The following is a 27,943-nucleotide window of genomic DNA, read 5'->3' as shown; positions in this document are numbered from 1 at the left end:
ATTTCCCGAGCTCTGCGGTCCTCTACATAGGAAGGTGTTGTCGCCCAGTTTATTGAATGTTACTGGTAGGAACCTCTGGTTACAGCAGCCCGCAGGGGATTATTGTGTCCGTCTGTCCGTCGTGAAGGGAGGGGCTGGGTGGGGAGGGAAGGGCTGGGTGGGGGGGGGCTAGGTGGGGAGGGTGGGGCTGGGTGGGGAGGGGCTGGGTGGCAGGGTAGGGCTGGGTGGGGGGTGGGAGGGGTGGGGCTGGGTGGGGAGGGGCTGGTTATCCCGTGGTGCCCTTATAAAACTCAACGTTTAACCTACTCACGCCGGCTTGTGCCCGCCCTCACAGTCGGGCATATTTGCGGAATACACCACGCCGCCGTTGACCCTGCAGGCCATTGACCGAGCAACCCAACGTTCCTACCAGCTCCCTCCGCAGATGAATGTGTTTTTGTCCGCGTGGGAGGTAATCGTAGCACTCTGGGGGGGGGCACAAAAAACCCCCCACGACCGCCTGCGATGGGGGGGGGAACAATTTGTCCTGTCGGACATCCGTGCAAAACAAGAGCTTGCTAGCTCATCGGATTCCTCCAGTCGAAATGAAGAGATCCTCATTGTGGACAATGGCACGGCTGGAGATTCGTTCCCGTTGCTGGAGCCGCCTTCTCGTGGCGAGCCAGGGTAACGGTTCCCCTCCTCGCCGTTATCGATAACCGATAACCGGTAACCGTCATCCGGTAACCGTTAACCGATTACCGAGCACGCGGGCGCGCGCGCGCCTCGCGCTCCGCCGAGCCACGTGACGCCGGCCGGGCCGGTGACGTCACGCGGCCCCGGGCCCCGCTCCTCCGCGCCCGAGAAAGAAGAAGAAATTTTTTGGCGCAAAAAAAAAAAACCTCTCGGGGACCCCCGTAAGGACCCCCGCAAGGGACCCCCTCTTTGGGCAGGGACCCCCCCCCGACCCCCGCCACTCACCAGGGGGACCCCGTCCCCCCCTCGTCGACCCTCATCCTCGCTCCGTCGACAGCGCCGCTCTCCGCCCCAGGTGCCGCTCGCAACCCCCCCCCCCCGACTTCGGCGCGCGGGGTCTGGAGCCGGTGACCCCCGCATCGCCTGAATCGGCGGCCGCAGCCTGAGGCCCAGGCCACGGGCAGCAGAGAGGACGGGGGGCACCCCCTTGCTGAGGCGGTCCCCTAATCGGGGGTCGCGCGGTTTGGCCGGTCAGCACCCCTAAAGGGGGTCCCCACACCCCCCTCTCCCCCCCCCCTCAGCTGTCGCGTCGCGTACGGCGTCGCGAACCAGACTTGAGTACTGTATGTACAGTAGGGGCCTCAGCCTGCTTTGTGGGGGTCCGGCTTAGGGGGTCCGCCGAGGGGACCCCGGGGGGGGGGAGGGGGGGGGGATCAGGGCGACGAGAGGGCCCCGTTACTCCTGGAGGGGGCGGCCGCGGGCGGGGACGGGCGGGCGGGAGGGGGCGCGGGGGAAGCGCGTGAGGGGTGAGTGGGGGAGGTGAGTGTGGGGTGTGGGGTGAGTGGGTGGTGAGGTGTGTGGTTAGTGAGGTGTGGGTGAGGTGTGTGCGGTGAGTGGTGTGTGGGGTGAGGTGAGGTGTGTGGTGAGTGAGGTGAGGTGTGGGGTGGGGTGAGGTGAGGTGTGTGGGGTGAGGTGTGTGGGGTGAGGTGTGTGGGGTGAGGTGTGGGGTGAGGTGTGTGGGGTGAGGTGTGGGGTGAGGTGTGTGAGGTGAGGTGTGTGGGGTGAGGTGTGTGGGGTGAGGTGAGGTGTGTGGGGTGAGGTGTGTGGGGTGAGGTGTGGTGTGTGGGGTGAGGTGTGTGGGGTGAGGTGTGGTGTGTGGGGTGAGGTGAGGTGTGTGGGGTGAGGTGTGGTGTGTGGGGTGAGGTGAGGTGTGTAGGGTGAGGTGAGGTGTGTGGGGAGGTGTGGTGTGTGGGGTGAGGTGTGTGGGGTGAGGTGAGGTGTGTGGGGTGAGGTGAGGTGTGTGGGGTGAGGTGTGTGAGGTGAGGTGTGTGGGGTGAGGTGTGGTGTGTGGGGTGAGGTGAGGTGTGTGGGGTGAGGTGAGGTGTGTGGGGTGAGGTGTGTGAGGTGAGGTGTGTGGGGTGAGGTGTGGGGTGAGGTGAGGTGAGGTGTGTGGGGTGAGGTGAGGTGTGTGGGGTGAGGTGTGTGAGGTGAGGTGTGTGGGGTGAGGTGAGGTGTGTGGTGAGTGAGGTGAGGTGTGGGGTGAGGTGAGGTGTGTGGGGTGAGGTGTGTGGGGTGAGGTGAGGTGTGTGGTGAGTGAGGTGAGGTGTGTGGGGTGTGTGAGGTGTGTGGGGTGAGGTGTGTGGGGTGAGGGGGGTGAGGTGAGGTGTGTGGTTAGTGAGGTGTGTAGTGAGGTGTGTAGTGAGGTGTGGGGTGAGTGGGGTTAGGGGTGAGTGAGGTGTGTGGGGTGAGGTGTGTGGGGAGAGGTGTGTGGGGTGAGTGGGGTGAGGTGTGTGGGGTGAGGTGAGTGGGGTGAGTTGTGTGGTGTGGGGTGAGGTGTGGTTGTGTGGGGTGAGGTGTTGGTGTGTGGGGTGAGGTGTGGGGTGTGGGGTTAGCTGTGAGGTGTGTGAGGTTAGGTGTGTGGGGTGTGGGTGAGGTGTGTGGGGTGTGGGTGAGGTGTGTGGGGTGTGGGTGAGGTGTGTGGGTGAGTTGTGTGGGTGTGTGGGTGAGGTGTGTGGGGTGTGGGTGAGGTGTGTGGGGTGAGGTGTGGGGGTGAGGTGTGTGGGGTTAGGTGTGGGGTGAGGTGTGGGTGTGTGAGTGAGGTGTGTGGGTGAGTTGTATGGGTGTGTGGGTGAGGTGTGTGGGGTGTGGGTGAGGTGTGTGAGGTGAGGTGTGTGAGGTGAGGTTTGTGGGGTGAGGTGTGTGGGGAGTGTGGGGTGAGGTGAGTGGGGTGAGGTGTGTGGGGAGAGGTGTGTGGGGTGAGTGGGGTGAGGTGTGTGGGGTGTGGGTGAGGTGTGTGGGGTGAGGGGTGATGTGTGGGGGTGAGGTGTGTAGGGTGAGGTGTGTGGGGAGAGGTGTGTGGGGTGAGTGGGGTGAGGTGTTTGGGGTGTGGGTGAGGTGTGTGGGGTGAGGGGTGAGGTGTGGGGGTGAGGTGTGTAGGGTGAGGTGTGTGAGGTGAGGTGTGTGGGGTGAGGTGTGGGTGTGTGGGGTGAGTCGGGTGAGTGGGGTGAGGTGTGTGGGGTGAGGTGTCGGTGTGTGGGGTGAGGTGAGTGGGGTGAGGTGAGTGGGGTGAGGTGTGTGGGGTGAGTCTGGTGAGTGGGGTGAGGTGTGTGGGGTGAGGTGTCGGTGTGTTGGGTGATGTTTGTGGGGTGAGGTGTCGGTGTGTGGGGTGATGTGAGTGGGGTGAGGTGTGGGTGTGTGGGGTGAGGTTTGGGTGTGTGGGGTGAGGTGTGGGTGTGTGGGGTGAGGTGTGTGGGGTGAGGGGTGTGGGGAGAGGTGTGTGGGGTGAGGTGTTTGGGGTGTGGGTGAGGTGTGTGGGGTGAGGGGTGAGGTGTGGGGGTGAGGTGTGTAGGGTGAGGTGTGTGAGGTGAGGTGTGTGGGGTGAGGTGTGGGTGTGTGGGGTGAGTCGGGTGAGTGAGTGGGGTGAGGTGTCGGTGTGTGGGGTGAGGTGAGTGGGGTGAGGTGTGTGGGGTGAGTGGTGAGTGGGGTGAGGTGTGTGGGGTGAGGTGTCGGTGTGTTGGGTGATGTTTGTGGGTTGAGGTGTCGGTGTGTGGGGTGATGTGAGTGGGGTGAGGTGTGGGTGTGTGGGGTGAGGTGTCGGTGTGTGGGGTGATGTGAGTGGGGTGAGGTGTGGGTGTGTGGGGTGAGGTTTGGGTGTGTGGGGTGAGGTGTGGGTGTGTGGGGTGAGGTGTGGGTGTGTGGGGTGAGGTGTGGGCGAGCGGTGTGCGTGGGGGTTAGCGTGGAGTGGGTGAGCGTGGTATTGGTGAGCGTGGAGTGGGTGTGCGTGGTGTGGGTGTGCGTGCGGTGGGTGAGCGTGGCGCTGTGGGTGAGTGTGGCGCTGTGGGTGAGCGTGGTGTAGGTGAGCGTGGTGTGGGTGAGTGTGGCGCTGTCGGTGAGCGTGGGGTGGAGTCATGGCCCCGTAGTGGGGCCTGGGGATGAGAGGGGGCAGCGGGAATGGGGTTGGGGTTATGGAGGAGGGGTAGTATAGCCATGACTGGGTTTGGGGTCAGGATTAGGGTCAAGAATGCAGTCGAGTTTGGAGTTGGGTTTAAGGGTCAGGGCTGGGTACAGAGTCAGGGCTGGGGTCATGGTAAAGGCCAGGCCTGGGTGGAAGGGTTGGGGGTTTGTGCTTCGTGGTGAGTGTTCATGGTGATTTTAGACTTGAAGCTTTCGTGACGGCAAGGATTCATATTCTTAGGTTTTTTCGGTAAAGTCACGTAGGTAAAAAATTAAAATTAATAAAAGTAAAGTAAAAATAAATTAAATAGCTGTATCAGCTATCGTGCTGTGACGGTTCCATCTGAAGACGGAAGTTTGTGTTGCCTCCGAAACGTCGTGCTTTTTATTTTATTTTACTTTTATTAATTTTAATTTTTTACCTACGTGACTTTACCGAAAAAACCTAAGAATATGTTCATGGTGAGTTTGGTGCGGGTTCAGGGCTTGGGTGAGGAGCCCATGCAGTCTAATTGAAAAAAGAAGCCGCACACCCTTGGGGTCTCGCCACGGTGGCGAGATGTTAACTACCTCGCCTGCTATGCAGGAGATCGTGGGTTCAAAGCTGACCCCTGTTGTATATTTCGAGTTTGCATGTTCTCCCCGTGGTATCATGGATTTTTCTCCGGGTCCTACGTTTTTTTCCTCCTCCAAATTCCGAAGCACGCATTTAGAATTTTGGCTCCGATACATTTCCACGTGACAAGCCACTTCGTTGAGCTATCATTTGTGGCCAGGTCGCTTCTGAAAAATAGCTACATACTGTAGCTCAATGGGCCTTACCTGGTAGAATAAAAATTTACCCGTAAAAACAAAGTTTTTCACTATAAATCCTTTATATGCGTGGCATTGGTTTTAGTTTATTATTCATTTCTGTTTTTCTTGAGTAAGAGTTTCATTTTTATCACATTGGTATTTTAAATTAAATATGAAATTTTAGTTTTTCCTAAAAAGTGGAAAATTTTGGAATTTTTTTTCACGAAAATAAATTGTCACGCACAACGAGTCTGTGTGCAAAATGTCCGCTCGATTGGATCACGGGAAGTGGGTTAAAAAACGACCGAAAGATTTGCACGGTCGTAAGCGCGCAAGCAAGCAAGCAAGTGAACTTAATATAAAGGATTTAAAAATAGTTTTCGTTTTTCGGGCACTGGCACCCATGGTGGTGGTGGTTGTGTTTCTGGTGGCGTGTGTAGTGATGGTGGTGGTTTTGCTGTGGGTGTGTCTACCAGTGTGTGATCAGATTTGGTGGTCGTGATGGTGTTTACGGTGGTGAATGTAGTCGTATTGCGTTTTGGTGGTCACGGAGTTTGTGTTCATGGTTGTGACGGTGTTGGTTGTGCTGTGGTTACAGCTGCACTCATGGCGGAGGTGCTGGACAGAGGTGTGAAGCGCGGCCGTGAGGATCTCCACGGGGACGCGGAGGGGGGCGCGCCGGGGGGGGGCACGCCGGGGGGGGGCACGCCGGGGGGGGGGCACGCTGGGGGGGGGCACGCCAGGGGGGGGCACGCTGGGGGGCGAGGAGGAGGAGCGTGCGGCGAAGGTTCCTCGCACGGAGCCCCCAGCGGACGCGGAGCCCGGGAGGCGGCCAAGCACAGAGGGGGCCCCCGGTAACGCTCACCACCACTCTCACCACCACTCTCACTAGCGCTCACCGGCACTCGCCACTCATCGATCGCCACTAAATTGCTCAACACTCACCACACACAGCCATCCATCACTCATCACCACGCTCACCGGCACTCGCCACTCAACACTCACCACACACAGCCATTCATCACTCATCACCACGCTCACCGCTCACCCACTCGCAGCTCGGCACTCACCGTGCACTGCGGTGAGTTTCCCGTGGTTTGGCGGCCGGTGCCTGGCATCTTCCAATAACAAAAATTGGTTGCTGCTTCATCAGTTCTTGTGTCAGGTGTTCGGTTGAGTCGCGTGGTGGCCAATAAGTGGATAGCAAAATTACTTGTTGTAGATCTCAGGAGAAATCTGAATAAACACTCAAATAACCGGACAACAATTCTCATTGTAGCTGATGACAAATAAAAAAAATATCCCAGATGAAGAATTCCTGCAACTGCCAGGGATACATCCATCCGGGTAATTGTTGGTCAAAGCTTTCTGGTGGTGGATCGCGAGGTTCACCAGAATGTATCCTCACGGTGCTCGGTGAATTGACCGCCGCTCGGTGAGTCCGTTACTCATCCAACGTGACTGGGGCTGTGGGACCGGATGCATCCTGTCTTTCAGCTACGGAGCTGGCGCCCCCATCACCCCCATCGCCCCCATCGCCCCCATCGCCCCCATCGCCCCCATCGCCCCCATCGCCCCCATCGCCCCCATTACCCCCATCATCCGCGGCCCCCCCGTCACCCCCGGCGCCCCTAGAGCCCCCAGAGCGCCTACCCTTGGACGAGGAGGGAGGGCGGCCCGACCCGGCCGCTCCGCCTGATGGCACCGGGGCCGTCGCCGTCGCGAGCGTCCCGCCGGACATGGAACCCGAGCGGAGCGCGGAGCCAGAGCCGGCGAACCGGAGCCCCGTGCCGGAGGCCGAGGCTCGCCGCGACGGCCCCACACCGCCGCCTGCGCCGCCTGCACCGTCACCGCCCGACGCCGCTGATGCCGCCGCCGCCGCGGTGCGGGTCAAGGCAGAGCCGCCCGACTGGAGCGAGGAGCAGCAGCAGCAGCAGCAGCAGCGCTCACCGGCGCTGGCCGCGGCCCGTGCCGCCCGTGCCAGGGCCAGGGCGGGCAAGGAGAACGTGCAGGGTGGTGGCGGCGGCGGCGGCGGCGGCGGAGAGGAGCCCGTGGACATGTCGACGGCGCGCGGGTGAGAGCGCCGCACAGCTCGCACACAGACGAAGGTGACCCGTGGCAAGGCACACAGACTGTGGGGGCAAGTGGTGATAGTGAGCACCTATGAAGGCTGACACGGTGCACGAGGTGGTGTGGCAGCCACCTTTGTCTCCCCAGTACTGATGTTTACTAGGCGAGGCCCAGGACTTAACTACCATAAGCTGTTCTTGTTTTAGCAGCTAAGGCCCACTGAGGAGATTTAGAGCTCTTGTTCAGAAGCGACCTGGCCACAAATAATAGCTTAACGAAGTGGCTTATCATGTTGAAATGTATCGCAGTCAAATACTCGAAAACGCATATTTCTAAATATGGAGGGGAAAACCGGGGAAACCGCAGGAAAATCCACACGACCACGCGGAAAAGGAAATACAGGGGTCAGGGTCGGGATCGAAACCACGACTTCCTGCATACCAGGCGAGGGACTTAACATCTCACAGGCGTGGACCGATTAATATATTTGTAAGCGATGTTGGCCATGAGCAAGAATTTAATTCGGGTCGCTGGTTTTGTAGCACAGTGCGCTAACCACTGCGCCACCACTCCCCACTATACACACACATACACAGCACCCTCGGATTATACCAACAGCCCACTGGGGATTATTGTGTCCGTCTGTCCGTCCGTCGTACAGGGAGGGGCTGGGTGGGGAGGGAGGGGCTGGGTGGGGAGGGGCTGGGTGGGGTGGGGAGGGGCTGGGTGGGGAGGGGAGGGGGAGGGGAGGGGGAGGGTGGAGAGGGACTGGGTGGGGAGGGTGGGGAGGGGCTGGGTGGGGAGGGTGGGGCTGGGTGGTGGATGGGAGGGGTGGGGCTGGGTGGGGAGGGGCTGGTCACCCCGTGGTGCCCTTATAAAACTCAACGTTTAACCTACTCACGCCGGCTTGTTCCCGCCCTCACAGTCGGGCATATTTGCGGAATACACCACGCCGCTGTTGACCCTGCAGGCCATTGACCGAGCAACCCAACGTTCCTACCAGCTCCCTCCGCAGGAGGAATGTGTTACTAGTGACAGGAAAAATGCGGACCGCGACGCGGGCACACACAGGCGGCCTGCTGCTCCTTCTCTAGTAATGTCATGGGATCTTTAGCGCTCGCGGCGAAGGAGACGCTGCCGAATGTTGTCATGGTTGATGCGTACGGTGGTATTAGCCAGGGTGGCCTCTGGGGATTGAACCCTGAACCTCTGTAGACGTGAGACTTCTCCCGTCAGTGAGCTGCGTCTCCGGCTTCCGGGAACCACGGCGCTGGCGCTGTCACTCGCTGACTCCGCCCCTCCTGGACATCTGTGACAAAGAGCTATGCAGCTGATCGGATTCCTTCAGTCTAAATAAAAGATTCTGATTCTGTCACCATTACCACCTCCTCCACCGCGTGCCGTTACCCAGGGACCTCAAGCGCGACAAGCGACCCCCGACCCCGGAAGTGATCGTTCTGTCGGATAACGAGTCGTCAAGCCCCCACAACAACAACAACAACCACCACCACCACCATGGTGGAGGAGGCGGCGGCGGTGGTGGAGGTGGTGGAGGCGGTGGAGGCGGTGGCGGTGGTGGTGGCCACTCTAACGGCATCACAGGCCCGGAGGACCTGAAGGTTTGTGAAGGTGCCAAGGGTCACCGTGCGCCATGAGGCACCTTGGGTGGGGCATGAGGCACCTTGGTTGGGGCATGAGGCACCTTGGGTGGGGCAAGGGTGGCAGCGCTGTGGTGACACTTGTGCCGCCTCACAGCAGCAAGAAGGACCCGAGTTCGATTCCGCTCCGTGTGGAGTTTGTATGTTCTCTCTCCCGTTGTTCCACTTGAGTTTGATCCGGGTTCCCCCGGTTTCCTCCCATAGCCAAACACACACACACAGCATATAATACTGGTAGGAACCTCCTGGTTACACCAGCCCACAGGGGATTATTGTGTCCGTCCGTCCGTCGCGCAGGGAGGGGCTGGGTGGGGAGGGAGGGGCTGGGTGGGGAGGGGCTGGGTGGGGAGGGTGGGGCTGGGTGGGGAGGGGCTGGGTGGGGAGGGGCTGGGTGGGGAGGGGCTGGGTGGGGAGGGGCTGGGTGGGAGGGGTGGGGCTGGGTGGGGAGGGGCTGGTCACCCCGTGGTGCCCTTATAAAACTCAACGTTTAACCTACTCACGCCGGCTTGTGCCCGCCCTCACAGTCGGCCATATTTGCGGAATACACCACGCCGCCGTTGACCCTGCAGGCCATTGACCGAGCAACCCAACAACGTTCCTACCAGCTCCCTCCGCAGGAATGTGTTTACATTGCTGCTGCCTAAACATCCCAATGTAGCAGGACGCTCCCGATTAAGAGTCTTTGGCCTTTCCCGTGATAAATAAGCTTTGCTGAGTAATGTGGCCAGCTCTCCCCTCTGTGTTGTTGAGGCCATCTTTCCGCCCCGTGTTGAAGCCGGTCCTCTGCCCCGTGTCCCCGCAGCGCTTCTGCTCGGAGGAGCGGTCCCGCCTCATCAAGCGGCTTGCTGATGAGCTGCGTCTGGAGGAGACGAAGCTTGTGCTGCTGAAGAAGCTGAGACACAGCCAGATCCACACGACGTCTCACAAGGAGAACAGCCAGCTGCGGGTACGCTCACCACCCACCCACCACGCAACGCCAATCTGACCTCGCGCGGACACTCGCCGCGGACACTCACCCACTGCGCTCGTTGTCGCCAGGGCCCCCTGGAGAGGCACGGAGTGCCGGGGGGAGGCCCCCCCCCACTCATGAGGGGGGGGCAGGGCACCCCCGCCCGGCCACTCCCCCAGCCCCCCGGGAAGACGAGCATCATGCCCCCCCTGCTACGCGGATCCCAGGTGAGGGTGAGAGTCGGGGTGTGAGAGAGGGTGTGAGAGTGGGGGTGTGAGAGAGGGTGAGTGGCGGTAGTGTAGTGGTTAGCACATCGCGCTATGAACCTGCCGTCCCGAGTTCGATTCCCGCTCATGGCCAACAACAGCGGTGATTATCGGAACTGCTCCTGGGCCACCCCTAGGTCAACTCAGCCTCAAGTGACTACCTGGTACGGTGTGTAAACATCGCCACTCGGTAGACAAAGGCGGCCGGGCGTGGTGCTGGCCACCCACCCCCTCGTGTGCCGTGCCGGCCTTCGTAGGTGCTCGCTAACAGCACTTGCCCTAACAGCCTGTTCAGGGTATATGGGGATCTTTGTGAGTGTGTGGAGGAGGCTCGTGAAGGACGCTACTCGTCAGTTGGAGGCAGACGCCCTCCAACAACAACGGAGGGCGGAGGAGCGACGCTCGCAACGAGCTGAGTACTGGGCGGCTAAAATGCATAACGTTTGCACAGTAGGGGGCACAGCTGGTGCATCTGCCAATCATCGCAGTCAGCCGATGGCACCAGGGTCTATCCCATGACCTGTCAGCGAGCCTTCGACACTTCATGTGGCCCCAAGGTGCACCTGGCTTGGCACGACCACCCTAGTGACGTCACCGTGACTTAGCGGCGAACGGCGGGTGTTGCTGTTGTTGTGTGGGAGAGAGTACATGAGGGTTAGTTGTGTAAAAGTGTTGAGGGTGTCCGAATGATTGGGGGTGAATGTAAGTCTGCTGGGGGCGAGTGAGAGTGTGAATGGCACAGTTGGGAGCACAGGTGGTGTGCATCTGTCAGTCATTTCGGTCATTCAACCCATGGCACCTGGGTCTGTCCTGTAACCTCCTGTCAGAGCCTTCGACACTCTACATGGCCTGTATCGTTGTGTGCGGTTGTGTGGCAATCTCACCGTTGTCGCCCCCCTTCTCCAGGGGTCGGTGGTGCGTGCCCCCCCTCCTCTGCTACTGGCCCCCCGCCCGGGGGCCCCCTCCCCTCGCTCCATGCAGCAGAACGCTGGCATGCACGTCTCCGCGGCAAACAAGCCATCCTACAGCCAGGTTCCCACAGCAGCTCACACTCTCTCTCTCTCACGTCGGGCAGCGTGGCTCGGTGTGGTTGAGGGCTGACGTGGCGAGACCACAGCCATGGCGGCTGCCTCCATCTCGTCGTGCTTATCGCTCGAGGAGCTTGTCCGTGCGGCAAGCGGTTTGAACCGGTTTTCTCGTGCGGCTACTGGTTACCCATCGGAGCCGATAGTGACGGCGCTACGGGTCGGGACGCGCCCCGACTGAGCTTGGCTGCCACCCCCAACCATATTCTTAGGTTTTTTCGGTAAAGTCACGTAGGTAAAAAATTAAAATTAATGAAAGTAAAATAAAAATAAAATAAAAATCACGACGTTTTGGAGGCAACACAAGCTTCCGTCTTCAGGTGGAACAGTCACAGCACGATAGCTGTATCAAGTGAGAGAAATTCCAAGAAAACAGTCCTTGTATATATACTGGTTGAGGTTGGGAGGAGCCAAGGTAGGCTCTAGATAGTATTTTTGTGAGGTTCGGTGCGGCTGAAGCACGCTGTTAGGAATGAGCCTTTGTTGCGTAGACTAGGTGCGGCTGCTGTAAAGGTGCGTGTGAAAGGGACTGAGCCTTTAGTTATGTAGAGGTGATGCGGCTGATACCGCTGCCAGGAAATGAGTCTTTGTTGTGTAGGCCACGCTCGCGGTTTCAGTGCCGCGGCGGCGGTGACATCGCTGACGATGCCCCCCCCCCCCATTCCGCGCCCTCCTACAGCACCCCGCCATGTCTATGGGGGGCCGCGGGGGCGCCGTCTCCGTGGCGACCGGCTCCAAATCCGGGCTGGTGGTGAGCCCCGCCGGTGGCATGGGGGGCCCCCAGGGACCGGCGGGATCGCTCCCCTCGCACCAGCAGCCCAAGGGGCCGGCGGGCATGGGGGGCGGGGTGGGTGGCGGGGGTGGCGGTGGCGGGGGGGGAGGCGTCGGCGGAGGGGGCGTGCTGGCCGAGTCCCCGGCGAGCCGGCAGGCGGCCGCCAAGTTGGCGCTGCGCAAGCAGCTGGAGAAGACGCTGCTGGAGATCCCGCCGCCCAAGCCGCCGGCGCCCGAGCTCGCGTTCATGCCCAGCGCCGTCAACGCCGAATTCATCTACCTGCTGGGCCTCGAGCAGGCCGTCACCACGCTGCTGCAGGGCAACGGTGAGGGCCCGCGGGGCGCCGGGAGGGGCCGACGTCGGTCTTTCCGACAGACCTGTTCTTCACCTGAGGACGGCTGCTTGCGTTGTGGCCGAAACGTCGTGAGAATTTAATTTTATTATTTTTATTATTTTATTATTTCCCTTCTACGTGACTTTACCGAAAGAACCAAGAAGATGAATCCCTGCAGTCACGAAAGCTTTAAATCGAAATAAAACTAAACCCTTTATTTTTTATTTGACCAGGTAAGGCCCACTGAGCTATGTAGCTCTTTTTCAGAAGCGACCTGGCCACAAATGATAGCTCTACGAAGTGGCTTATCACGTGGAAATTGACACCAGCCAAATACAGTGAAACCTTGGATTGCGAGCATAATTCGTTCCGGAAACGCGCTCGTAATCCAAAGCACTCGCATATCAAAGCGAATTGCCCCATAAGAAATCGAGGAAACTGAGATGATTCGTTCCACAACCCCAAAATACTTTATTCATATAAAAATGATTAATACAAAATACCTTTTTATATTTGTATAATTTAAATTTAATACAAAGCAATCAAATTTATTAATTACATTTAATCGTGGCTGGTGTGAGGGAGACGAGAGAGAAGAGAGGAGGAGGGTTATTGTGTAGGACGACTTTCACTTGCAGTACAGCTACTAAAGAACAGCCGCAACACTTGGACACAAGAAAAATCAATTCTTTACGCACACACACGTGGTCACAATACTACAGTAAACAGTCTACGCTCGCACGGATGTTGACTATACGAGTGAGGCATGCCGACTGAGACCGAGCATGGGAGACGATTACCCACAATCCCGCAGCGAGAGAGAGAGAGAAGAACCATTGGCTCAGTTGTGATCACGTGACGCTCAGCAGACGAAGCGTATGCTGTACGTACTGCTCGTATTGCAAGACCTCGCTCGTTTATCAAATTATTATTTATTTAAACAATTTGCTCGTCTTGCAAAACACTCGCAGACCAAGTTGCTCGCAATCCAAGGTTTCACTGTACTCTTAAACGCGTGATGTCGATTCTAACTGTGGAGGGAAAAACCGGAGGACCTGGAGGAAAATCCACGAGACCACAGGGAGAGAGAAATGTAAACTCCAAATATACAGGCATCATGGTCGGGATTGAACCCACGACCTTTTGTCTACTAGGTGAGGTAGTTATTATCTCGCAACCGAATCCGGCAGGCCGCCCTGGCAGAGGTCGCAAACGGGTTTTGATTCCTTACCCGTACCCGGCCGCACCAGGGTCGCAAACAGGTACCCGTACCCGGCCGGGTACGGGTAGCCAGGTATCGGGTAGGGTACGGGTATCGGGTACCCGGTTGCGACCTCTGCGCCCTGGTTAATCCTGCGGCTGTTAACTGCGTAATTTACACGTGCCGTCCGCTTCACATTTGAATCTAAAACACCGTGCGTGTGTGTGCGTGTGTGCGTGTGTGTGTGCGTGCGTGCGTGTGTGCGTGTGTGCGTGTGTGTGTGTGTGCATGTGTGTGTGTGCATGCGTGCGTGTGTGTGCGTGCATGTGTGCGTGCGTGCGTGTGTGTGCGCGTGTGTGTGCCGCGCACGGCAGGCAAGGTGCGCCTGCTGCACGTGGAGCCGTTTGCGTGCGGCCACTGCGGCACGGACTTCACTCCGCGCTGGGCGCGCGACCGCTGTGGCCTGGTGCTGTGCGAGCGTTGCCTCGCCGTGGGGCACAAGCGCGCGCTGCGCGCCGAGCACACGGAGCGCCTCAAGGCCGCATTCCTGCGCGCCCTGCAGCAGGAGCAGGTGCCCCCCACACCGCAGCAGCGGTTGCAGTAGCAGTAGCAGCAGCAGCAGTAGCAGCAGCAGCAGTAGCAGCAGCAGCAGTAGCAGCAGGGTCCGGGTACCACTACAACATACGGATCCCCCCCACCGTATAGCGGGAGCAGGTGACCCCCCCCCCCCTACACTGTAGCAGCAGCAGGGGTCCGGGTTCCACTACAAAATACAGATCCTCCCACCCGTGTAGCCTACGCAGGCGAACTGGGCAAGTTCTGTTAGCGAGCGCCTATGAAGACCGGCAACGGCACACAAGGGGATGGGTGACCAGCGCCACGCCCAGCCGCCTTGGTCTCCCCAGTGCCGATATGATACATCGTGCCAGCTACGCGTTTACGGCTGAGTCGACATAGGGGAGGCCCCATACCGGTCCAGAAATTCGTTGCCGATTGTTGGCCCTGAGCGGGAACCGACCTACTGGACATGTGCGAAGAAGAGCTTCATAGCTCATCGGATTTCTTCAGGATAAATAAAGATTCTGATTCTGACCTCGGGTTGGTAGCGCAGTGTGCTAACCACTGCGCCACTGCTCCTTTGCTGCGCCGCGACAGACACACGAGCGTACTGCCTTTGTACAGGCGCGGGTACCGCCACGGCTCCGTCGGGCACTCGCTACACCACCACCACCACGATGCTGCCGCAACACAGCCACTGACAAAGCCGCAATGCGACCACGGGTGCCCCGGTGCGTGTGTGGTGGCGTTGTGCAGCGGTGTGTGACCGTGCCGTGCGATTCATGTCGCTGCTGCTGCTGTTGCGCAGGAGATTGAGCAGCAGTTCAAGCAGCAGCAGCAGCAGCAGTCGTCCCTAACTCCGGGGAAGGGAGAGTCGGTGATTCACCACCGGCCCACGCTCAAGCAGGTGAGGGAGATGTACACATTCACTAAGACGCACCACACATCCAGCCATAAGTGGGCCCTGTTCCTGACCCTTCTTTCATTTGTTCTGCTGCAGTCCCAGCCACCCATGCTGCAGCAGAGGGGTCCCCAGGTGGGGGTGCGGGGTATGGGGCCTCCCTACTCTCCTGCAGGCAGCTTGCTGGGCGGAGCAGGTACCTCCACACACCGCGCACACACACGCGCACACACACGCGCACACACGTGCACACATACGTGCACACACGTACACACATACGTGCACACACACGCACACACATACGCGCACACACACGCGCACACACGTGCACACATACGTGCACACACGTACACACATACGTGCACACACACGCACACACATACGTGCACACACACGTGCACACACACGCGCACACACACGCGCGCACACACGCGCACACATACGTGCACACACACGCACACACACGCGCACACACACGCGCACACACACGTACACACATACGTGCACACACACGTGCACACACACGCGCACACACACGCGCACACACACGTGCACACATACGTGCACACACACGCGCACACATACGCGCACACATACGCGCACACACACGTGCACACACACGTGCACACACACGTGCACACACACGCGCACACACACGCGCACACACACGTGCACACATACGTGCACACACACGCACACACATACGCGCACACATACGTGCACACACACGTACACACATACGTGCACACACACGTGCACACACACGCGCACACATACGCGCACACATACGCGCACACATACGCGCACACATACGCGCGCACACACGCGCACACATACGAGCACACATACAAGCACACACACGCGCACACACACGCGCACACACACGTGCACACACAAGTGCACACATACGTACACACACACGTACACACATACGTACACACATACGTGCACACACGTGCACACACACACGTACACACACGCGCACACATACGTGCACACACACGCGCACACACACGTACACACACGCGCACACATACGTGCACACACGTGCAGTGCGCGCGTGTCCACACACACACAACAACAAACACAGATCTTCGTGTAGCCCAAATAGACTTTTGGGGAAAGTGCTGTTTGCGAACATCTAAAACTAAACTATTTTTATTTTACCAGGCAAGGTCGACTGAGCAAAATCGCTCTTTTTCATAGGCGACCTGGCCACGAATGATAACTCAACTTAGTGGCTTATCACGTGGAAATGTATCGCAGCCGAATACCCTAAACGCGTATATCTAAATGTGGAGGGAAAAACCGGAGGACGCGGGTAAACATTCACACGACCACGGGGAAAACACGCAAACTCCAAATATACAGGTGTCAGGGTCGGGATCGAACCCACGATCTCCTGTAAACCAGGCGAGGTAGTTAACATCTTGCCACCGTGCACACTCACCACCCAGTGCACACTCACCACCGTGCACACTCACCACCGTGCACACTCACCACCGTGCACACTCACCACCGTGCACACTCACCACCGTGCACACTCACCACCCAGTGCACACTCACCACCGTGCACACTCACCACCCAGTGCACACTCACCACCGTGCACACTCACCACCGTGCACACTCACCACCGTGCACACTCACCACCCACTACACACTCACCACCCACTACACACTCACCACCCACTGCACACTCACCACCCAGTGCACACTCACCACCCAGTGCACACTCACCACCCAGTGCACACTCACCACCGTGCACACTCACCACCCACTACACACTCACCACCCAGTGCACACTCACCACCCAGTGCACACTCACCACCCAGTGCACACTCACCACCATGCACACTCACCACCGTGCACACTCACCACCCACTACACACTCACCACCCACTACACACTCACCACCCAGTGCACACTCACCACCCACTACACACTCACCACCCAGTGCACACTCACCACCGTGCACACTCACCACCGTGCACACTCACCACCCACTACACACTCACCACCCACTACACACTCACCACCCAGTGCACACTCACCACCCAGTGCACACTCACCACCCAGTGCACACTCACCACCCACTACACACTCACCACCCACTACACACTCACCACCCACTACACACCCACCACCCACTACACACTCACCACCCACTACACACTCAACACCCACTACACACTCACCACCCACTACACACTCACCACCGTGCACACTCACCACCCACTACACACCCACCACCCACTACACACTCACCACCCAGTACAGACTCACCACCGTGCACACTCACCACCCACTACACACTCACCACCCACTACACACTCACCACCGTGCACACTCACCACCCACTACACACTCACCACCCACTACAGACTCACCACCGTGCACACTCACCACCCACTACACACTCACCACCCACTACACACTCACCACCCAGTGCACACTCACCACCCACTGCACACTCACCACCCACTACACACTCACCACCCAGTGCACACTCACCACCCACTACACACTCACCACCCACTACACACTCACCACCCACTACACACTCAACACCCACTACACACTCACCACCCAGTGCACACTCACCACCCACTACACACTCACCACCCACTACACTCACCACCCACTACACACTCACCACCCACTACACACTCACCACCCACTACACACTCACCACCCACTACACACTCACCACCCACTACACACTCACCACCCACTACACACTCACCACCCACTCACTACCCAGTGCACACTCACCACCCACTACACACTCACCACCCAGTGCACACTCACCACCCACTACACTCACCACCCACTACACACTCACCACCCACTACACACTCACCACCCACTACACACTCACCACCCACTCACTACCCAGTGCACACTCACCACCCAATACACACTCACCACCCAGTACACACTCACCACCCACTCACCACCCAGTGCACACTCACCACCCACTACACACTCACCACCCACTACACACTCACCACCCACTACACACTCACCACCCACTACACACTCACCACCCACTACACACTCACCACCCAGTGCACACTCACCACCCACTACACACTCACCACCCAGTGCACACTCACCACCCAGTGCACACTCACCACCCAGTGCACACTCACCACCCAGTGCACACTCACCACCCAGTGCACACTCACCACCCACTACACACTCACCACCCAGTGCACACTCACCACCCAGTGCACACTCACCGCCCAGTGCACACTCACCACCCACTACACACTCACCACCCAGTGCACACTCACCACCCACTACACACTCACCGCCCAGTGCACACTCACCACCCACTACACACTCACCACCCAGTGCACACTCACCACCCACTACACACTCACCACCCACTACACACTCACCACCCAATACACACTCACCACCCACTACACACTCACCACCCACTACACACTCACCACCCACTGCACACTCACCACCCACTACACACTCACCACCCACTGCACACTCACCACCCACTGCACACTCACCACCCACTGCACACTCACCACCCACTGCACACTCACCACCCACTACACACTCACCACCCACTACACACTCACCACCCAGTGCACACTCACCACCCACTACACACTCACCACCCAATACACACTCACCACCCACTGCACACTCACCACCCAATACACACTCACCACCCACTACACACTCACCACCCACTGCACACTCACCACCCACTGCACACTCACCACCCACTACACACTCACCACCCAGTGCACACTCACCACCCACTACACACTCACCACTGTGCACACTCACCACCCACTGCACACTCACCACCCACTACACACTCACCACCCACTACACACTCACCACCCACTGCACACTCACCACCCACTGCACACTCACCACCCACTACACACTCACCACCCAGTGCACACTCACCACCCACTACACACTCACCACCCAGTGCACACTCACCACCCACTACACACTCACCACCCAGTGCACACTCACCACCCACTGCACACTCACCACCCACTGCACACTCACCACCCACTACACACTCACCACCCAGTGCACACTCACCACCCACTACACACTCACCACCCAGTGCACACTCACCACCCACTGCACACTCACCACCCACTGCACACTCACCACCCACTACACACTCACCACCCAGTGCACACTCACCACCCAATACACACTCACCACCCACTACACACTCACCACCCAGTGCACACTCACCACCCACTACACACTCACCACCCACTGCACACTCACCACCCACTACACACTCACCACCCACTACACACTCACCACCCAGTGCACACTCACCACCCAATACACACTCACCACCCACTGCACACTCACCACCCACTACACACTCACCACCCACTACACACTCACCACCCAGTGCACACTCACCACCCACTACACACTCACCACCCAATACACACTCACCACCCACTGCACACTCACCACCCAATACACACTCACCACCCACTACACACTCACCACCCACTGCACACTCACCACCCACTGCACACTCACCACCCACTACACACTCACCACCCAGTGCACACTCACCACCCACTACACACTCACCACTGTGCACACTCACCACCCACTGCACACTCACCACCCACTACACACTCACCACCCACTACACACTCACCACCCACTGCACACTCACCACCCACTGCACACTCACCACCCACTACACACTCACCACCCAGTGCACACTCACCACCCACTACACACTCACCACCCAGTGCACACTCACCACCCACTACACACTCACCACCCAGTGCACACTCACCACCCACTGCACACTCACCACCCACTGCACACTCACCACCCACTACACACTCACCACCCAGTGCACACTCACCACCCACTACACACTCACCACCCAGTGCACACTCACCACCCACTGCACACTCACCACCCACTGCACACTCACCACCCACTACACACTCACCACCCAGTGCACACTCACCACCCAATACACACTCACCACCCACTACACACTCACCACCCAGTGCACACTCACCACCCAGTACACACTCACCACCCTCTACACACTCACCACCCAGTGCACACTCACCACCCACTACACACTCACCACCCAGTACACACTCACCACCCACTACACACTCACCACCCAGTGCACACTCACCACCCACTACACACTCACCACCCAGTGCACACTCACCACCCAGTGCACACTCACCACCCAGTACACACTCACCACCCTCTACACACTCACCACCCAGTACACACTCACCACCCACTACACACTCACCACCCAGTGCACACTCACCACCCACTACACACTCACCACCCAGTACACACTCACCACCCTCTACACACTCACCACCCAGTACACACTCACCACCCTCTACACACTCACCACCCAGTACACACTCACCACCCACTACACACTCACCACCCAGTGCACACTCACCGCCCAGTGCACACTCACCGCCCACTACACACTCACCACCCTCTACACACTCACCACCCAGTGCACACTCACCACCCACTACACACTCACCACCCACTACACACTCACCACCCACTACACACTCACCACCCACTACACACTCACCACCCACTACACACTCACCACCCAGTGCACACTCACCACCCAGTGCACACTCACCACCCACTACACACTCACCACCCACTACACACTCACCACCCACTACACACTCACCACCCAGTGCACACTCACCACCCACTACACACTCACCACCCACTACACACTCACCACCCACTACACACTCACCACCCACTACACACTCACCACCCAGTGCACACTCACCACCCAGTGCACACTCACCACCCACTACACACTCACCACCCACTACACACTCACCACCCAATGCACACTCACCACCCACTACACACTCACCACCCACTACACACTCACCACCCACTACACACTCACCACCCACTGCACACTCACCACCCACTGCACACTCACCACCCACTGCACACTCACCACCCACTACACACTCACCACCCACTACACACTCACCACCCACTACACACTCACCACCCAGTGCACACTCACCACCCACTACACACTCACCACCCACTGCACACTCACCACCCACTACACACTCACCACCCACTGCACACTCACCACCCACTGCACACTCACCACCCACTACACACTCACCACCCAATACACACTCACCACCCACTACACACTCACCACCCACTACACACTCACCACCCAGTGCACACTCACCACCCACTACACACTCACCACCCACTACACACTCACCACCCACTACACACTCACCACCCAGTGCACACTCACCACCCACTACACACTCACCACCCACTACACACTCACCACCCACTACACACTCACCAACTACTACACACTCACCACCCACTACACACTCACCACTGTGCACACTCACCACCCACTACACACTCACCACCCACTACACACTCACCACCCACTACACACTCACCACCCACTACACACTCACCACTGTGCACACTCACCACCCACTGCACACTCACCACCCACTACACACTCACCACCCACTACACACTCACCACTGTGCACACTCACCACCCACTGCACACTCACCACCCACTACACACTCACCACCCACTACACACTCACCACCCACTACACACTCACCACCCAGTGCACACTCACCACCCACTGCACACTCACCACCCACTGCACACTCACCACCCAATGCACACTCACCACCCACTACACACTCACCACCCACTACACACTCACCACCCACTGCACACTCACCACCCACTGCACACTCACCACCCACTGCACACTCACCACCCAATGCACACTCACCACCCACTACACACTCACCACCCACTACACACTCACCACCCACTACACACTCACCAACTACTACACACTCACCACCCACTACACACTCACCACTGTGCACACTCACCACCCACTACACACTCACCACCCACTACACACTCACCACCCACTACACACTCACCACCCACTACACACTCACCACCCACTGCACACTCACCACCCAATGCACACTCACCACCCACTACACACTCACCACCCACTACACACTCACCACCCACTGCACACTCACCACCCAATGCACACTCACCACCCACTACACACTCACCACCCACTACACACTCACCACCCACTGCACACTCACCACCCAGTACACACTCACCACCCAGTGCACACTCACCACCCAGTGCACACTCACCACCCAGTACACACTCACCACCCAGTACACACTCACCACCCACTACACACTCACCACCCAGTACACACTCACCACCCTCTACACACTCACCACCCAGTGCACACTCACCACCCACTACACACTCACCACCCAGTACACACTCACCACCCACTACACACTCACCACCCAGTACACACTCACCGCCCACTACACACTCACCACCCAGTACACACTCACCACCCAGTGCACACTCACCACCCAGTACACACTCACCGCCCACTACACACTCACCACCCACTACACACTCACCACCCACTACACACTCACCACTGTGCACACTCACCACCCACTACACACTCACCACCCACTACACACTCTCCACCCACTACACACTCACCACCCAGTACACACTCACCACCCACTACACACTCACCACCCAGTGCACACTCACCACCCACTACACACTCACCACCCAGTGCACACTCACCACCCACTACACACTCACCACCCACTACACACTCACCACCCACTACACACTCACCACCCACTACACACTCACCACCCAGTACACACTCACCACCCACTACACACTCACCACCCAGTGCACACTCACCACCCACTACACACTCACCACTGTGCACACTCACCACCCAGTGCACACTCACCACCCAGTGCACACTCACCACCCTCTACACACTCACCACCCAGTGCACACTCACCACCCACTACACACTCACCACTGTGCACACTCACCACCCACTACACACTCACCACCCAGTGCACACTCACCACCCTCTACACACTCACCACCCAGTGCACACTCACCACCCAGTGCACACTCACCACCCAGTGCACACTCACCCAGTGCACACTCACCACCCACTACACACTCACCACCCAGTGCACACTCACCACCCAGTGCACACTCACCACCCACTACACACTCACCACCCAGTGCACACTCACCACCCACTACACACTCACCACCCACTACACACTCACCACTGTGCACACTCACCACCCACTACACACTCACCACCCAGTGCACACTCACCACCCACTACACACTCACCACCCACTACACACTCACCACTGTGCACACTCACCACCCAGTGCACACTCACCACCCAGTGCACACTCACCACCCACTACACACTCACCACCCACTACACACTCACCACCCAGTGCACACTCACCACCCAGTGCACACTCACCACCCACTGCACACTCACCACCCACTACACACTCACCACCCAGTACACACTCACCACCCACTACACACTCACCACCCACTGCACACTCACCACCCAGTACACACTCACCACCCAGTACACACTCACCACCCACTACACACTCACCACCCACTGCACACTCACCACCCTCTACACACTCACCACCCACTACACACTCACCACCCACTACACACTCACCACCCAGTACACACTCACCACCCACTACACACTCACCACCCACTACACACTCACCACCCAGTACACACTCACCACCCACTACACACTCACCACCCACTGCACACTCACCACCCAGTACACACTCACCACCCAGTACACACTCACCACCCACTACACACTCACCACCCACTACACACTCACCACCCAGTGCACACTCACCACCCTCTACACACTCACCACCCAGTGCACACTCACCACCCACTACACACTCACCACCCAGTACACACTCACCCAGTGCACACTCACCACCCAGTGCACACTCACCACCCACTACACACTCACCACCCAGTGCACACTCACCCAGTGCACACTCACCACCCACTACACACTCACCACCCAGTACACACTCACCACCCACTACACACTCACCACCCACTACACACTCACCACCCAGTACACACTCACCACCCTCTACACACTCACCACCCAGTGCACACTCACCACCCACTACACACTCACCACCCACTACACACTCACCACCCAGTACACACTCACCACCCACTACACACTCACCACCCAGTGCACACTCACCACCCACTACACACTCACCACCCAGTGCACACTCACCACCCAGTGCACACTCACCACCCAGTGCACACTCACCACCCAGTGCACACTCACCACCCACTACACACTCACCACCCAGTGCACACTCACCACCCAGTGCACACTCACCACCCAGTGCACACTCACCACCCAGTGCACACTCACCCAGTGCACACTCACCACCCAGTGCACACTCACCACGCAGTGCACACTCACCACTCACTGCACACTCACCACCCAGTGCACACTCACCACCCAGTGCACACTCACCACCCAGTGCACACTCACCACCCAGTGCACACTCACCACCCAGTGCACACTCACCACCCACTACACACTCACCACCCAGTGCACACTCACCACCCAGTGCACACTCACCACCCAGTGCACACTCACCACCCAGTGCACACTCACCACCCACTACACACTCACCACCCAGTGCACACTCACCACCCAGTGCACACTCACCACCCAGTGCACACTCACCACCCAGTGCACACTCACCCAGTGCACACTCACCACCCAGTGCACACTCACCACGCAGTGCACACTCACCACTCACTGCACACTCACCAGCGTGCACACTCACCACCGTGCACACTCACCACCCACTGTGCACTCACCACGCCCACACTGCCCTGCTGCGTGGGGAGGTGACGTGCTCTGATGCATCCGTTCATCGATCACAATCCATTCTCGTGATGCAATTACATTTCACGCGAGTTCCATGGCTAATGAGAGGCGGCGCCACTTGAGCCGGTGGCACAAAACTGCACGAGGGAGGCAGAGAAAGCGAAGGCGAAGACGGGTGGCGACCCTTGACGTTTATTATCGACCACAAATCCGCGAGCCGTCGCTCACACGGGCTCCGTCTGGTGACGCTGCTGCTGCTGCTGCGTGAGCAACAGCAGCAGTAGCTGCGTAAGCAACAGCAGCAGCTGCGTGAGCAACAGCAGCAGCAGCTGCATGGGCAACAGCAGCAGCAACAACAACGTGTGTGTGTGTGGCCTTTAAAGGGAAAAAATATATAAAATATATAAAATAGGCGACGTTTCAGGTAACGGCCCTCCTCCTTAGCATGTGAAGTCGTGCTATGAAGAAGGCCCATTGCCCAAAACGTCACCTAGTTTCTATATTCCATACTCTTTGGTTCTTTCGGTAAATTCTAGATTTGAAGCTTTCGTGACTGCAAGGATTCATATTCTTAGGTTTTTTCGGTAAAGTCACGTAGGTAAAACATGTAATTAATAAAAGTAAAATCTAAATAAAATAATAATAATAAAAATCAAATAAAAATCACGGCAACACAAGCCTCCGTCTTCAGGTGGAACCGTCACAGCACGATAGCTGTATCAAGTAATTGATACAGCTATTATTTTATTTTTATTTTACTTTTATTAATTTAATTTTTTTTACCTACGTGACTTTACCGAAAAAAACCTAAGAATATCTTTCGGTAAAGTCACGTAGGTAGAAAAATAATAGATCACGACGTTTCGATCGCAACACAAGCAATCGTCATCAGGTGGGACAACCACAACAAGAAACAAAACTGCTGTGTTTCCTTGCGCACGACGTTGATATCGACACGGCTCGCTCCCGGTTGCTTCAATCGACCCGCACCGGCTTCGTGCCTTGCCTCCCATGCGGCAGGGGTCTCGAGATACCAACAGCGGCACTCGCCAGCAAACGGAGTGTCAGTGACTGGGTGGGTGGTACCTGTGTGTGTGTGTGTACTCCTTGCTTCTTTCGGTAAAGTCCCGTAGGTATAAAATGAAATCACGGCGTTTCGGGCGCAACACAAATCACGACGAAACTTCGTGGTTTCATTTTATTTAATGTCCACGTGACTTTACCGAAAGAATCAGAGTACGGATCCCTGCAGTCACGAAAACTTCAAACCTGTGTTTTTATTGTTTACGTATGCGATGTTTAGATTTGTGTACAATGAATTTTAGGCGTATCTTGTAATTGTATTGCTTGTTGCGGTTGCACCCAAATCAAGAGCCGAATGGCTCACAGGGTAAATCCCAATGAATGAAACTCAAACTGTGTTGTCCCCACCTACCCACCCACTGCCCCCCCAGCCGGCATGAACATGCTGTACGTGCGTCCGGGCAGCATGGGCGTCCACAAACCGCCGGGTTCCCCGTCGCCCGCCGACCGCCAGAGGGAATACCTCCTCGACATGATCCCGTCCCGCTCGCTGCCCAAACCCGGCACGCCAACCCCGTGGAAGTGAGCGCAGTGGACCGGTCCGGCCCGGGGCGTTGCGCTCGGGTGGGGGCAGACGCACACCACCACCCCCCCCCCAACACCACCACCACCACTCCCTCCCTCCGCACAAACTCCCACCGCACGAGGCGAGATGGACCGGCCTGCCGGGGACGTGGAGTGGAGGCAGAGCTCTAGCAAACACCACCTGCACTTCCCGAACCATCACCCCCCCCTCTGCGTGACATGGTGAAGTCCGGCTGTCAGAGGTGGGGGTGAGGGGTGCAGCCGGGCACGACTATTGCATGGCGGGCACTACCATTGCGTGGTGGTCAAGGGGGGGAAGGGGGGGGGGGTTTGTGGGCCCGTGTGGTGTTCGTGTCTTTGCACTTGTATTAGCAGAGGAAGAGCCCATTCTCTTTACATTGAAAATGTTAGTGATGTAGTGGAGCTGAGCGTCAATCATAATTGTAATATTGAAACAAATGGAGGGTGGGGGAGGGCGGGGGGGGGGTGGGGTAAGATTTCTTATTGCATTTTTTTTTACCAAGACGTACGAAGATAAAGCACTTTCACTCGAATGCAGAGCATCGTGCAGAGCATCGTACCATTATAGCATCATGCATAGCATCGTACAGAGAGCATCATGCATAGCATCGTACAGAGAGCATTGTGTAGGGGCATCGTGTAGGGGCATCGTGTAGGGGCATCGTACAGAGTGAGTGGTGGTGGCGACGACGGGAGATCCGCACGACACGGCCCCGGCCCCATCACTGCCCTCGCAGCAGCGAAGACGCCCCCTGCCCCCCGCCCCTGCCCCCCGCCCCTGTCCCCCCCCTCTTGAAAAACAGCAACGCAGCCAATCACAGTTCAGCTGTGGGGGGGGCGGCAGCGGCCCTGTCACGGGGGAGAAAGTCGGTGGCAGCAGCAGAAACATTCAATTCCATTTGCTTAGGGAGCATGTGCGAACCCCTGCTGAGCGTGGACGTGTCTCTCTCTCTGTCAAAGGGTGACACCTGGGGCCCAAATCTGTGGCACCAGCCCCCCAAAGGGGCTCAGCCCCCCAAAGGGGCTCTGGTGCCACAGATTGCAACTTCGGGGCGGTTACAATCAGTTTTGATGCGGGACCGGTGGCCGCATGGAACAAACCGTTGAACGCCGGTTTGCAGGACACACAGATGTGTCCAGCAATAAACACAACACGGGCAACTGAGACGGGAGGGAGGCCGGTTGCCACACCGTGGTGGTGTAGCGACTGGCTCCAGTGACTGGTAATCCAGCTCGCCTGTTCGGCGTGGCAGTTGTGTAAAATCCCCGTTGCACGTCCGGCGTGCACGGCTGGCTACGTACGATGCGTAAGAATTTCAACATAGAAGAGACTTACATTGCTGACTTTGGTAAGCTGTTAACCCGGTTTAACTGACAACCAACGCGAATCGGAACTTGATTTGGTGGCGCTGCCACTGCTGCGTCGCCAGTGGTACAACAGCGAATGCAAGAAGTTCTCAAGTGTTATTGACGGACGCGTTGAGGGTTTTGTGTCAAATCAGATCGCAGAGTGCTAAATAAGACAGGCAGGCGGCATCGTAACAAAACGGGCATCCTCACAGTGCGGGCAAATTAACCCACGGCACTTAAATATAAACATCACCATGACACAACACCACAACATCCAAACGGTTACAGCTCGCCGCTGCACCACCCATCGACACACCGCGTTCTTCCACGGTGACCAATCTAAACAGCTATAAACATCGCATCCAGTTCAAGAAT

The 27,943-nt window shown here is 57.8% G+C and overlaps 2 protein-coding genes across 2 annotated transcripts in view; both read left to right on the top strand.

The window, feature by feature from the left end:
* The window catches only part of LOC144950727 (uncharacterized), a 90,038-nt gene extending 85,649 nt beyond the window's left edge, over nt 1-4,389 (top strand). Inside the window, exon 7 of the mRNA XM_078880800.1 lies at nt 4,370-4,389. The gene's annotated coding sequence lies outside the window, so the exon portion shown is untranslated. The remainder of the gene's footprint in view (nt 1-4,369) is intronic.
* On the top strand, nt 756-26,501 carry LOC144950754 (transcriptional repressor p66-beta-like). The gene is made up of 13 exons (XM_078880827.1): nt 756-1,030; nt 5,522-5,661; nt 5,693-5,777; nt 6,421-6,997; nt 8,405-8,612; nt 9,454-9,597; nt 9,690-9,827; nt 10,773-10,898; nt 11,631-12,048; nt 13,633-13,829; nt 14,625-14,723; nt 14,817-14,913; nt 26,044-26,501. The coding sequence occupies exons 2-13, from the start codon at nt 5,530-5,532 to the stop codon at nt 26,196-26,198; spliced, it is 2,376 nt and encodes a 791-aa protein (XP_078736953.1). The 5' UTR covers nt 756-1,030; nt 5,522-5,529; the 3' UTR covers nt 26,199-26,501.
* Nucleotides 26,502-27,943: the final 1,442 nt, after the last annotated feature.

Source organism: Lampetra fluviatilis, chromosome 59 (assembly GCF_964198595.1).
Source record: "Lampetra fluviatilis chromosome 59, kcLamFluv1.1, whole genome shotgun sequence".
Classification (NCBI taxonomy): domain Eukaryota; kingdom Metazoa; phylum Chordata; class Hyperoartia; order Petromyzontiformes; family Petromyzontidae; genus Lampetra; species Lampetra fluviatilis.
The sequence above is the reverse complement of the archived record's forward strand: the minus strand, read 5'-3'. Positions and strand labels throughout refer to the sequence as shown.